Consider the following 14,502-nt stretch of genomic DNA (forward strand, 5'->3'; position numbering starts at 1 on the left):
TATACTTAACTATATATCATCTATACTTAGCTATATATCATCTATACTTAGCTATACTTAGCTATATATCATTTATACTTAGCTATATATCATCTATACTTAGCTATATATCATCTATACTTAGCTATATATCATCTATACTTAGCTATATATCATCTATACTTAGCTATTCTTAGCTATATATCATCTATACTTAGCTATTCTTAGCTATATATCATCTATACTTAGCTATACTTAGCTATAAATCATCTATACTTAGCTATATATCATCTATACTTAGCTATACTTAGCTATAAATCATCTATACTTAGCTATATATCATCTATACTTAGCTATATATCATCTATACTTAGCTATATATCATCTATACTTAGCTATACTTAGCTATATATCATCTATACTTAGCTATATATCATTTATACTTAGCTATACTTAGGTATATATCATTTATACTTAGCTATACTTAGCTATATATCATCTATACTTAGCTATACTTAGCTATATATCATTTATACTTAGCTATACTTAGGTATATATCATTTATACTTAGCTATACTTAGCTATATGTCATCTATACTTAGCTATACTTAGCTATATATCATCTATACTTAGCTATATATCATCTATACTTAGCTATTCTTAGCTATATCATCTATACTTAGCTATACTTAGCTATATATCATCTATACTTAGCTATTCTTAGCTATATATCATTTATACTTAGCTATATATCATCTATACTTAGCTATTCTTAGCTATATATCATCTATACTTAGCTATTCTTAGCTATATATCATCTATACTTAGCTATACTTAGCTATAAATCATCTATACTTAGCTATATATCATCTATACTTAGCTATACTTAGCTATAAATCATCTATACTTAGCTATATATCATCTATACTTAGCTATATATCATCTATACTTAGCTATATATCATCTATACTTAGCTATATCATCTATACTTAGCTATATCATTTATACTTAGCTATGTCATCTATACTTAGCTATACTTAGCTATATCATCTATACTTAGCTATATCATCTATACTTAGCTATATCATTTATACTTAGCTATATATCATCTTTACTTAGCTATATCATCTATACTTAGCTATATCATTTATACTTAGCTATGTCATCTATACTTAGCTATACTTAGCTATATCATCTATACTTAGCTATATCATCTATACTTAGCTATACTTAGCTATATCATTTATACTTAGCTATATATCATCTATACTTAGCTATATTTAGCTATATATATATATATATATATATATACTTAGCTATACTTAGCTATATATCATCTATACTTAGCTATACTTAGCTATATCATCTATACTTAGCTATATCATCTATACTTAACTATGTCATCTATACTATTATATTTTTATCAATTAACTAATCTAATGATTGTGATTACAGGTTCCATTTTACAAAGGAGAACATATCACATTTGATGTTGTACCTGATATGCTACACTTTACAGTAGACTTTAAGAGTGTCAAATTAGAGGTATGTGTCTGAATTTTATGTACCTCTACTGAACTCTTTCTTTGCTCAGAAGATGAGTCTTGCTTGTAGGGGTATATATAATTAATTGTAGCTAAGGAGTCTTGTTAGTAGAGTATAAAATTAATTGTGGCTAAAGAGTCTTGTTAGTAGAGGTATGTAATTAATTGTGGCTAAAGAGTCTTGTTAGTAGAGGTATGTAATTAATTGTAGCTAAGGAGTCTTGTTAGTAGAGTATAAAATTAATTGTGGCTAAAGAGTCTTGTTAGTAGAGGTATGTAATTAATTGTGGCTAAAGAGTCTTGTTAGTAGAGGTATGTAATTAATTGTGGCTAAAGAGTCTTGTTAGTAGAGGTATGTAATTAATTGTGGCTAAGGAGTCTTGTTAGTAGGGGATTGTAATTAACTGTAGCTAAGGAGTCTTGTTCAGTAGGGGATTGTAATTAACTGTAGCTAAGGAGTCTTGTTAGTAGGGGATTGTAATTAACTGTAGCTAAGGAGTCTTGTTAGTAGGGGATTGTAATTAACTGTAGCTAAGGAGTCTTGTTAGTAGGGGATTGTAATTAACTGTAGCTAAGGAGTTTTGTTAGTAGGGGATTGTAATTAACTGTAGCTAAGGAGTTTTGTTAGTAGGGGATTGTAATTAACTGTAGCTAAGGAGTTTTGTTAGTAGGGGATTGTAATTAACTTTAGCTAAGGAGTCTTGTTAGTAGGGGATTGTAATTAACTGTAGCTAAGGAGTCTTGTTAGTAGGGGATTGTAATTAACTGTAGCTAAGGAGTTTTGTTAGTAGGGGATTGTAATTAACTGTAGCTACGGAGTTTTGTTAGTAGGGGATTGTAATTAACTGTAGCTAAGGAGTTTTGTTAGTAGGGGATTGTAATTAACTGTAGCTAAGGAGTTTTGTTAGTAGGGGATTGTAATTAACTGTAGCTAAGGAGTTTTGTTAGTAGGGGATTGTAATTAACTGTAGCTACGGAGTTTTGTTAGTAGGGGATTGTAATTAACTGTAGCTACGGAGTTTTGTTAGTAGGGGATTGTAATTAACTGTAGCTAAGGAGTTTTGTTAGTAGGGGATTGTAGTTAACTGTAGCTACGGAGTTTTGTTAGTAGGGGATTGTAATTAACTGTAGCTAAGGAGTTTTGTTAGTAGGGGATTGTAATTAACTGTAGCTAAGGAGTTTTGTTAGTAGGGGATTGTAATTAACTGTAGCTAAGGAGTTTTGTTAGTAGGGGATTGTAATTAACTGTAGCTACGGAGTTTTGTTAGTAGGGGATTGTAATTAACTGTAGCTACGGAGTTTTGTTAGTAGGGGATTGTAATTAACTGTAGCTACGGAGTTTTGTTAGTAGGGGATTGTAATTAACTGTAGCTAAGGAGTTTTGTTAGTAGGGGATTGTAATTAACTGTAGCTAAGGAGTTTTGTTAGTAGGGGATTGTAATTAACTGTAGCTACGGAGTTTTGTTAGTAGGGGATTGTAATTAACTGTAGCTTAGGAGTTTTGTGCAATAGTTGATGTCATACAACTAACATACTTCTCTTTCTTTGGCAGCCAATATTTCAAGTGGAAGGATTCTCTGTAACGGGTAAAGTACTTGATTCTATAAAGGTATGTCTGTATATGACTCATATTAACTTTATGTCAGTAATAGAAATATATTGCACAGTAACACAGTAAATGACAGTATACCTTAGACCATTGGAGATAATAGACCTGCAGTGCACAGTAAATGACAGTATACCTTAGACCATTGGAGAAAATAGACCTGCAATGCACAGTAAATGACAGTATACCTCAGACCATTGTAGAAAATAGACCTGCAATGCACAGTAAATGACAGTATACCTTAGACCATTGTAGAAAATAGACGTGCAATGCACAGTAAATGACAGTATACCTCAGACCATTGGAGATAATAGACCTGCAATGCACAGTAAATGACAGTATACCTTAGACCATTGTATAAAATAGACCTGCAATGCACAGTAAATGACAGTATACCTTAGACCATTGGAGATAATAGACCTGCAATGCACAGTAAATGACAGTATACCTTAGCCCATTGGAGATAATAGACCTGCAGTGCACAGTAAATGACAGTATACCTTAGCCCATTGGAGATAATAGACCTGCAGTGCACAGTAAATGACAGTATACCTTAGACCATTGTATAAAATAGACCTGCAATGCACAGTAAATGACAGTATACCTTAGACCATTGTATAAAATAGACCTGCAATGCACAGTAAATGACAGTATACCTTAGACCATTGTATAAAATAGACCTGCAATGCACAGTAAATGACAGTATACCTTAGACCATTGGAGATAATAGACCTGCAATGCACAGTAAATGACAGTATACCTTAGACCATTGGAGATAATAGACCTGCAGTGCACAGTAAATGACAGTATACCTTAGACCATTGTAGAAAATAGACCTGCAATGCACAGTAAATGACAGTATACCTTAGACCATTGTATAAAATAGACCTGCAATGCACAGTAAATGACAGTATACCTTAGACCATTGGAGATAATAGACCTGCAATGCACAGTAAATGACAGTATACCTTAGACCATTGTAGAAAATAGACCTGCAATGCACAGTAAATGACAGTATACCTCAGACCATTGGAGATAATAGACCTGCAATGCACACAGTAAATGACAGTATACCTCAGACCATTGTAGAAAATAGACCTGTAATGCACAGTAAATGACAGTATACCTCAGACCATTGTAGAAAATAGACCTGCAATGCACAGTAAATGACAGTATACCTCAGACCATTGTAGAAAATAGACCTGTAATGCACAGTAAATGACAGTATACCTCAGACCACTGTAGAAAATAGACCTGCAGTGCACAGTAAATGACAGTATACCTCAGACCATTGTAGAAAATAGACCTGCAGTGCACAGTAAATGACAGTATACCTTAGACCATTGTAGAAAATAGACCTGCAATGCACAGTAAATGACAGTATACCTCAGACCATTGTAGAAAATAGACCTGCAGTGCACAGTAAATGACAGTATACCTTAGACCATTGTAGAAAATAGACCTGCAATGCACAGTAAATGACAGTATACCTCAGACCATTGTAGAAAATAGACCTGCAGTGCACAGTAAATGACAGTATACCTCAGACCATTGTAGAAAATAGACCTGCAGTGCACAGTAAATGACAGTATACCTCAGACCATTGTAGAAAATAGACCTGCAATGCACAGTAAATGACAGTATACCTTAGACCATTGTATAAAATAGACCTGCAATGCACAGTAAATGACAGTATACCTTAGACCATTGGAGATAATAGACCTGCAGTGCACAGTAAATGACAGTATACCTTAGACCATTGTAGAAAATTGACCTGCAATGCACAGTAAATGACAGTATACCTCAGACCATTGGAGATAATAGACCTGCAATGCACAGTAAATGACAGTATACCTTAGACCATTGTATAAAATAGACCTGCAATGCACAGTAAATGACAGTATACCTTAGACCATTGGAGATAATAGACCTGCAATGCACAGTAAATGACAGTATACCTTAGACCATTGGAGATAATAGACCTGCAGTGCACAGTAAATGACAGTATACCTTAGACCATTGTAGAAAATAGACCTGCAATGCACAGTAAATGACAGTATACCTTAGACCATTGTATAAAATAGACCTGCAATGCACAGTAAATGACAGTATACCTTAGACCATTGGAGATAATAGACCTGCAGTGCACAGTAAATGACAGTATACCTTAGACCATTGTAGAAAATAGACCTGCAATGCACAGTAAATGACAGTATACCTCAGACCATTGGAGATAATAGACCTGCAATGCACACAGTAAATGACAGTATACCTCAGACCATTGTAGAAAATAGACCTGTAATGCACAGTAAATGACAGTATACCTCAGACCATTGTAGAAAATAGACCTGCAATGCACAGTAAATGACAGTATACCTCAGACCATTGTAGAAAATAGACCTGTAATGCACAGTAAATGACAGTATACCTCAGACCATTGTAGAAAATAGACCTGCAGTGCACAGTAAATGACAGTATACCTCAGACCATTGTAGAAAATAGACCTGCAGTGCACAGTAAATGACAGTATACCTTAGACCATTGTAGAAAATAGACCTGCAATGCACAGTAAATGACAGTATACCTCAGACCATTGTAGAAAATAGACCTGCAGTGCACAGTAAATGACAGTATACCTTAGACCATTGTAGAAAATAGACCTGCAATGCACAGTAAATGACAGTATACCTCAGACCATTGTAGAAAATAGACCTGCAGTGCACAGTAAATGACAGTATACCTCAGACCATTGTAGAAAATAGACCTGCAGTGCACAGTAAATGACAGTATACCTTAGACCATTGTAGAAAATAGACCTGCAGTGCACAGTAAATGACAGTATACCTTAGACCATTGTAGAAAATAGACCTGCAGTGCACAGTAAATGACAGTATACCTTAGACCATTGGAGATAATAGACCTGCAGTGCACAGTAAATGACAGTATACCTTAGACCATTGTAGAAAATAGACCTGCAGTGCACAGTAAATGACAGTATACCTTAGACCATTGGAGATAATAGACCTGCAGTGCACAGTAAATGACAGTATACCTTAGACCATTGGAGATAATAGACCTGCAGTGCCTATTGTTTAGAATTGGGAATCATTAGATTATGAGTTCAGTGTTTCCTGGCTGTCAGTGTCACTCACACTCACAGTGTTCTCCTAACTAACTCTTGTTTTCAATGAACTCTCTCCACAGTTTGCTAATTGGCCGCTTTTTGTCCATTTTTGTTTTGTCAATTTGTACCCCAAGAATCCATAGGGTTAGGGTTATATATTATTTGGTGTATTTGAGAATAGATATATGTGATGTTTCAAGGAGTGCATTGATGCAAACACCACTGAAATTGATCATGTTGTAGTTAAGTAACATCAGTTTTGGTATTCCCCTTTATCGACACTGACTCTGTGAAATTATAATGAGCAATGTCTAACTAGTATTTCAGTACAAAACACCATTTTTAACAAAACAATGAAAGTAAAAATCAATTTCTCGAAGCACGATCTGTGAAGGCATTGTAACAAAGGATGTACAGTGTTTGGTATTGCAGAATTCAACATCGAGTATGTTATCCCCCACAATGTGAGAAGACGCTATATTTGTTTGCATGAAAGTGACGGCATATACAGACTTGATGTAATGAATAGATTATGTTAATTGTGCTTTGATGGGTAGGATTCACCATTGATGTATGTTAACTGTGATTTGATTGGTAGGGTTCACCATTGATGTATGTTAACTGTGCTTTGATTGGTAGGGTTCATCATTGATGTATGTTAACTGTGATTTGATTGGGAGGGTTCACCATTGCTGTATGTTAACTGTGATTTGATTGGTAGGGTTCACCATTGATGCATGTTAATTGTGCTTTGATTGGTAGGGTTCACCATTGATGTATGTTAACTGTACTTTGATTGGTAGGGTTCACCATTGATGGGTGTCAGCATTAAATTAGACGGCAAACCACAGACATTGTCAGCTAGTGATGGCACATACAGACTGGACAGAATTACATCAGGTTCATATGTAGTTGAGGCCATGAAAGAACATACATTATTTGATGCCATGACTGTCAAGATAACACCAAATACTCCTCAACTGCCAGATATCATTGCAACAAGGTACAGTGTCTGTTTATTAACAATAGTATGTGATTTTACTAAATCTTGTTGTTAGTGTTAGTCTAGTATTTTATGAAAACCCAGAGTCCATGAACATTCATTTTTACTTCAAACGAATTGTCTTAGAGATGAAGACCTTAGACTCATGACCTTTGACCTTTGACACCCACATTTGTCAAGTGTTGTTTTTCATACATGAATGTACTTTTGGATTTCAGTTTCAATATATGTGGTAAGGTGACAATTGATAACATGCCTGATAACATCCCAGTAGCAGCACAAAGACAAATTACCATGACAACAGAGGGGGGACAGTCTAAGGATGCCGTTACCATAGCAACTAAGTCTGATGGTAGTTACTGTTTCCAAGTGAAACCTGGCAACTATGTCATTCAAGTAAGTAAGACATGTTGGAAGAGTTAAGAAAGACAGGTATTATGTACAGATAAACAACAGATTATTGTTCATAGTTTAGTGACAAAACAACAGATTTTGGTAATATTTCATAATTTAGTGACAAGATAACAGTTTCCTGTCACATTTTAATAATTCAGTGACAAGATAACAGATTTTGGTAACATTTTAGTAATATGAGTAACATATAAATAAATAAGGCTGGCCTTAGTTGGGTTATGAGTAACATAGAAATAAATAAGGCTGGCCTTAGGCAGTTGGGTTATGAGTAACATAGAAATAAATAAGGCTGGCCTTAGTTGGGTTATGAGTAACATAGAAATAAATAAGGCTGGCCTTAGTTGGGTTATGAGTAACATAGAAATAAATAAGGCTGGCCTTAGTTGGGCTATGAGTAACATAGAAATAAATAAGGCTGGCCTTAGTTGGGTTATGAGTAACATAGAAATAAATAAGGCTGGCCTTAGTTGGGCTATGAGTAACATAGAAATAAATAAGGCTGGCCTTAGTCAGTTGGGTTATGAGTAACATATAAATAAATAAGGCTGGCCTTAGTCAGTTGGGTTATGAGTAACATAGAAATAAATAAGGCTGGGCTTAGTTGGGTTATGAGTAACATAGAAATAAATAAGGCTGGCCTTAGTTGGGCTATGAGTAACATAGAAATAAATAAGGCTGGCCTTAGTTGGGTTATGAGTAACATAGAAATAAATAAGGCTGGCCTTAGTTGGGCTATGAGTAACATAGAAATAAATAAGTCTGGCCTTAGTCAGTTGGGTTATGAGTAACATATAAATAAATAAGGCTGGGCTTAGTTGGGTTATGAGTAACATAGAAATAAATAAGTCTGGCCTTAGTCAGTTGGGTTATGAGTAACATATAAATAAATAAGGCTGGCCTTAGTTGGGTTATGAGTAACATAGAAATAAATAAGTCTGGCCTTAGTCAGTTGGGTTATGAGTAACATATAAATAAATAAGGCTGGGCTTAGTTGGGTTATGAGTAACATAGAAATAAATAAGGCTGGCCTTAGTTGGGTTATGAGTAACATAGAAATAAATAAGACTGGCCTTAGTTGGGTTATCAGTAAGATAGAAATAAATAAGACTGGCCTTAGTTGGGTTATCAGTAAGATAGAAATAAATAAGGCTGGCCTTAGTTGGGTTATGAGTAACATAGAAATAAATAAGGCTGGCCTTAGTCAGTTGGGTTATGAGTAACATAGAAATAAATAAGGCTGGCCTTAGTTGGGTTATGAGTAACATAGAAATAAATAAGGCTGGCCTTAGTTGGGTTATGAGTAACATAGAAATAAATAAGACTGGCCTTAGTTGGGTTATGAGTAACATAGAAATAAATAAGGCTGGCCTTAGTTGGGTTATGAGTAACATAGAAATAAATAAGGCTGGCCTTAGTTGGGTTATGAGTAACATAGAAATAAATACAACTTCCATAAGCATAATTATGACTGTTTGTTAATGTTTGTTTGTTTCCTCACCCAGGTTGTTGTCAGTGATGTAGAAGTGAAAGCAGGCATAAAATTGATTCCATCACAACACACGGTTACTGTTATCAATAAACCAATACTTGATATGCACTTCACTCAGTTTAGAGCATCTGTTATGGGTCAAGTCAATTGTTTAGGTAAGTTGACTAAGGACAGTTGTTATTGGTCAAGTCAATTGTTTACTGGTAAGTTTACTAAGGACAGTTGTTATTGGTCAAGTCAATTGTTTACTGGTAAGTTTACTAAGGACAGTTGTTATTGGTCAAGTCAATTGTTTACTGGTAAGTTTACTAAGGACAGTTGTTATTGGTCAAGTCAATTGTTTACTGGTAAGTTTACTAAGGACAGTTGTTATTGGTCAAGTCAAAGGACTTTGCAAACATTTGTATTGTAAATAAAAAAATAAAATTTATTTTGATGTGTCAGCGGAAATTGATTTGTCGACATTTGATTAAGTAAATTGATATAATGTTTTGATTTCAGATACATGTGGTAGTTTGTCTATGAGTCTAGTATCGCTAGATAGAGATGGTGATGTTAGACAAATACAGATATCACAGGCAACCAAACAAGCTTCATTTATTATACATAATGTCTTACCTGGCAAATACACTGGTGAGTTATTATATGTTTGTATTCCAATGTCTTGCCTAGCAAATACACTGGTGAGTTATTATGCATTTGTATTCCAATGTCTTGACAGTTTTCCTTTAATTATAGAGTTCTGTAAGTGCATCCATCCATCCATACTTTCATGTAGTTACACTCATATCTCTGGCAGGCACCAACTGATTTCAACCAAACATTGCATAAAGGTAACATACTATGTGAGACATATGTACGCCACTGTGTTTTATGACCAAATGAAATTTGGTCAAATGGCAATCATATTTGTTGTTAAATTTCACAATATGCATCATAATGTTGGAGCTACATGTATAATACATAGTGACTCCATTTAAGTGCCTTCACCCATATTATCAAATATGAGCTTCCTTTAATAAGACCCAACCTTTGACCTTGAAAGTCTTCTTCAAGGTCAAATAACCAAATTTGTGTTATCCTCATAGCTTTTTGAATAAAATATTTCAAAAGATTATGATATTGTAATCATATCTTGGTTTTTACTATGTGAGGTATATGCACGTTACTTAATTTGATGACCTTCACCTGAATAACAAAATGGCAGCCATGTTTGTGATAAAAAAAGCACATTTTGCCTGTTATCGCCAAAAGGTTGAGACATATGGACACCATTCAAGTGTCTACCCTCACATTATCAATGATGAGCATTCTAATGAGACATCGACCTTTGACCTTGACAGCGATTTGCCAAAATTTTTCTTTTATGTTAACTCAAGAAGTTAAATAAACAAAGACTTCATTTAAATGTCTATGACCCAAAGGTCAGCTTTCTTTGCATATCTTGACCTTTGACCTTGATCTGCATATACAAGATCAAATATCAAATTAGTCAATAAATTATGAAGTTTTGTATTTCTAGACACCATTCAGATTTGCACAATAACTTTGCCACAAAACATACAAGTTTGGGCTATGTCTTCAATTGAAGGCTTGTTCACACTGACAAACTAAATCTACCAATTGATATGACTGTTAATTTAATTGATATGGGTGTTAATTTAATTGATATGAGTGTTAATTTAATTGATATGAGTGTTAATTTAATTGATATGAGTGTTAATTTAATTGATATAAGTGTTAATTTAATTGATATGAGTGTTAATTTAATTGATATGAGTGTTAATTTAATTGATATAAGTGTTAATTTAATTGATATGAGTGTTAATTTAATTGATATGAGTGTTAATTTGATAGATATGAGTGTCAATTTAATTGATATGAGTGTTAATTTAATTGATATGAGTGTTAATTTAATTGATATGAGTGTTAATTTAATTGATATGAGTGTTAATTTAATTGATATGAGTGTTAATTTAATTGATATAAGTGTTAATTTAATTGATATGAGTGTTAATTTAATTGATATGAGTGTTAATTTAATTGATATAAGTGTTAATTTAATTGATATGAGTGTTAATTTAATTGATATGAGTGTTAATTTGATAGATATGAGTGTCAATTTAATTGATATGAGTGTTAATTTAATTGATATGAGTGTTAATTTAATTGATATGAGTGTTAATTTAATTGATATAAGTGTTAATTTAATTGATATGAGTGTTAATTTAATTGATATGAGAGTTAATTTAATTGATATGAGTGTTAATTTGATAGATATGAGTGTTAATTTAATTGATATGAGTGTTAATTTAATTGATATGAGTGTTAATTTAATTGATATGAGTGTTAATTTAATTGATATAAGTGTTAATTTAATTGATATGAGTGTTAATTTAATTGATATGAGTGTTAATTTAATTGATATGAGTGTTAATTTAATTGATATGAGTGTTCATTTAATTGATATGAGTGTTAATTTAATTGATATAAGTGTTAATTTAATTGATATGAGTGTTAATGCAATTGATATAAGTGTTAATTTAATTGATATGAGTGTTAATTTAATTGATATGTGTTAATTTAATTGATATGAGTGTTAATATAATTGATATAAGTGTTAATTTAATTGATATGAGTGTTAATTTAATTGATATAAGTGTTAATTTAATTGATATGAGTGTTAATTTAATTGATATAAGTGTTAATTTAATTGATATGAGTGTTAATTTAATTGATATAAGTGTTAATTTAATTGATATGAGTGTTAATTTAATTGATATGAGTGTTAATTTAATTGATATGAGTGTCAAAGTGGCCATATGGTTGAGGATTGGATATTTATTTTTGGATTTTTATTTTATAAATCAATTTTATTATGGCATCCTACTTGAAAGGTAATGTGAAACAACATATGCCAAGTCTTTGTTTGTAACTCAATAAATTGCAAAACTCTAAACAATGCGTCAAATGTTTGTTATTGTAAGTACAATATCAAACCTTTTAACACATTTGTTGATATTTTGCAATGTATTTAGTTACAAATCAGGGCTGTTCTATATTGTTTCACATTACCTTTCAAGTAGGATGCCATAATAAAATTGTTTTTATAAATTAAAAATCCAAAATAAATATCCAATCCTCAACCATATGGCCACTTTGAGTTAATTGATGTAAGTGTTAAGTCAATTGTTGTGAACATACCAGCATATATAATGCTTTGGATTCTATCTTCAATGAAGACTTGGTACTTCTGAATTATCATTCCTTATTGTTTAATGAAGACTTGGTACTTCTGAATAATCATTCCTTATTATTTACTTGTTACAGCTACAATAAACCGAGAAGATTGGTGTTGGATGGAGAAAACACTGACTTTGGAAGTCATTGATAGTGATATACAGGGACTCCAATTTATACAATCTGGCTATGTTATCAAATGTACTACCTCTCACAATGTGAAATTGGTAAGTTAAAGTACTACCTCTCACAATGTGAAATTGGTAAGTTAAAGTACTACCTCTCACAATGTGAAATTGGTAAGTTAATGTACTACCTCTCACAATGTGAAATTGGTAAGTTAACGTACTACCTCACAATGTGAAATTGGTAAGTTAATATACTACCTCTCACAATGTGAAATTGGTAAGTTAATGTACTACCTCTCAATGTGAAATAGGTAAGTTAACATACTACCTCTCAAGACAATGTGAAATTGGTAAGTTAATGTACTATCTCTGACAATGTGAAATTGGTAAGTTAACATACTACCTCTCAAGACAATGTGAAATTGGTAAGTTAATGTACTATCTCTCACAATGTGAAATTGGTAAGTTAATGTACTACCTCTCACAATGTGAAATTGGTCAGTTAACAAACTACCTCTCACAATGTGAAATTGGTAAGTTAATGTACTACCTCTCACAATGTGAAATTGGTCAGTTAATGTACTACCTCTCACAATGTGAAATTGGTCAGTTAATGTACTACCTCTCACAATGTGAAATTGGTCAGTTAACAAACTACCTCTCACCATGTGAAATTGGTAAGTTAATGTACTACCTCTCACAATGTGAAATTGGTCAGTTAATGTACTACCTCTCACAATGTGAAATTGGTCAGTTAACAAACTACCTCTCACAATGTGAAATTGGTCAGTTAACAAACTACCTCTAACCATGTGAAATTTATAAATCTAATTCAGCTTTCAGCAAGTGATTGCTCCCTCATTGAAATATTTTACATTTTGTCACAACAGCGTTACTACCACGTTGGGAACCATAGCAACAGTGGCAAATTTGAAATGGAGAAAGGCTACAGTCAGTTTTGTTTGTCTGAAACTGGTCAGTACAAGATATTTCCTACATCCTGCCATCAGTTTGAACTGGAAGAATATATATATGACACGTAAGTTACTTAGTAATATCAAATAATATTATATATATGACATGTAAGTTACTTAGTAATATCAAATAATATTATACATATGACATGTAAGTTACTTAGTAATATCAAATAATATTATACATATGAAATGTAAGTTACTTAGTAATATCAAATAATATTATACATATGACATGTAAGTTACTTAGTAATATCAAATAATATTATACATATGACATGTAAGTTACTTAGTAATATCAAATAATATTATACATATGACATGTAAGTTACTTAGTAATATCAAATAATATTATACATATGAAATGTAAGTTACTTAGTAATATCAAATAATATTATATATATGACATGTAAGTTACTTAGTAATATCAAATAATAATATACATATGACATGTAAGTTACTTAGTAATATCAAATAATAATATACATATGACATGTAAGTTACTTAGTAATATCAAATAATATTATACATATGACATGTAAGTTACTTAGTAATATCAAATAATATTATATATATGAAATGTAAGTTACTTAGTAATATCAAATAATATTATACATATGACATGTAAGTTACTTAGTAATATCAAATAATATTATACATATGAAATGTAAGTTACTTAGTAATATCAAATAATATTATACATATGACATGTAAGTTACTTAGTAATATCAAATAATATTATATATATGAAATGTAAGTTACTTAGTAATATCAAATAATAATATACATATGAAATGTAAGTTACTTAGTAATATCAAATAATATTATACATATGACACGTAAGTTACTTAGTAATATCAAATAATATTATACATATGACATGTAAGTTACTTAGTAATATCAAATAATATTATATATATGAAATGTAAGTTACTTAGTAATATCAAATAATATTATATATATGACATGTAAGTTACTTAGTAATATCAAATAATGTTATA

The 14,502-nt window shown here is 31.9% G+C and overlaps 1 protein-coding gene across 1 annotated transcript in view; it reads left to right on the forward strand.

The window, feature by feature from the left end:
• Positions 1 to 14,502, forward strand: part of LOC144439716 (BOS complex subunit NOMO1-like) — a 90,735-nt gene that overhangs the window by 37,266 nt on the left and 38,967 nt on the right. Inside the window, exons 9-16 of the mRNA XM_078128949.1 lie at positions 1,435 to 1,524; positions 3,076 to 3,132; positions 7,057 to 7,256; positions 7,475 to 7,652; positions 9,173 to 9,314; positions 9,661 to 9,792; positions 12,490 to 12,626; positions 13,418 to 13,566. Of these exons, the coding sequence (XP_077985075.1) occupies positions 1,435 to 1,524; positions 3,076 to 3,132; positions 7,057 to 7,256; positions 7,475 to 7,652; positions 9,173 to 9,314; positions 9,661 to 9,792; positions 12,490 to 12,626; positions 13,418 to 13,566 (1,085 nt within the window). The remainder of the gene's footprint in view (positions 1 to 1,434; positions 1,525 to 3,075; positions 3,133 to 7,056; positions 7,257 to 7,474; positions 7,653 to 9,172; positions 9,315 to 9,660; positions 9,793 to 12,489; positions 12,627 to 13,417; positions 13,567 to 14,502) is intronic.

Source organism: Glandiceps talaboti, chromosome 9, assembly GCF_964340395.1.
Source record: "Glandiceps talaboti chromosome 9, keGlaTala1.1, whole genome shotgun sequence".
Lineage (NCBI taxonomy): Eukaryota > Metazoa > Hemichordata > Enteropneusta > Spengelidae > Glandiceps > Glandiceps talaboti.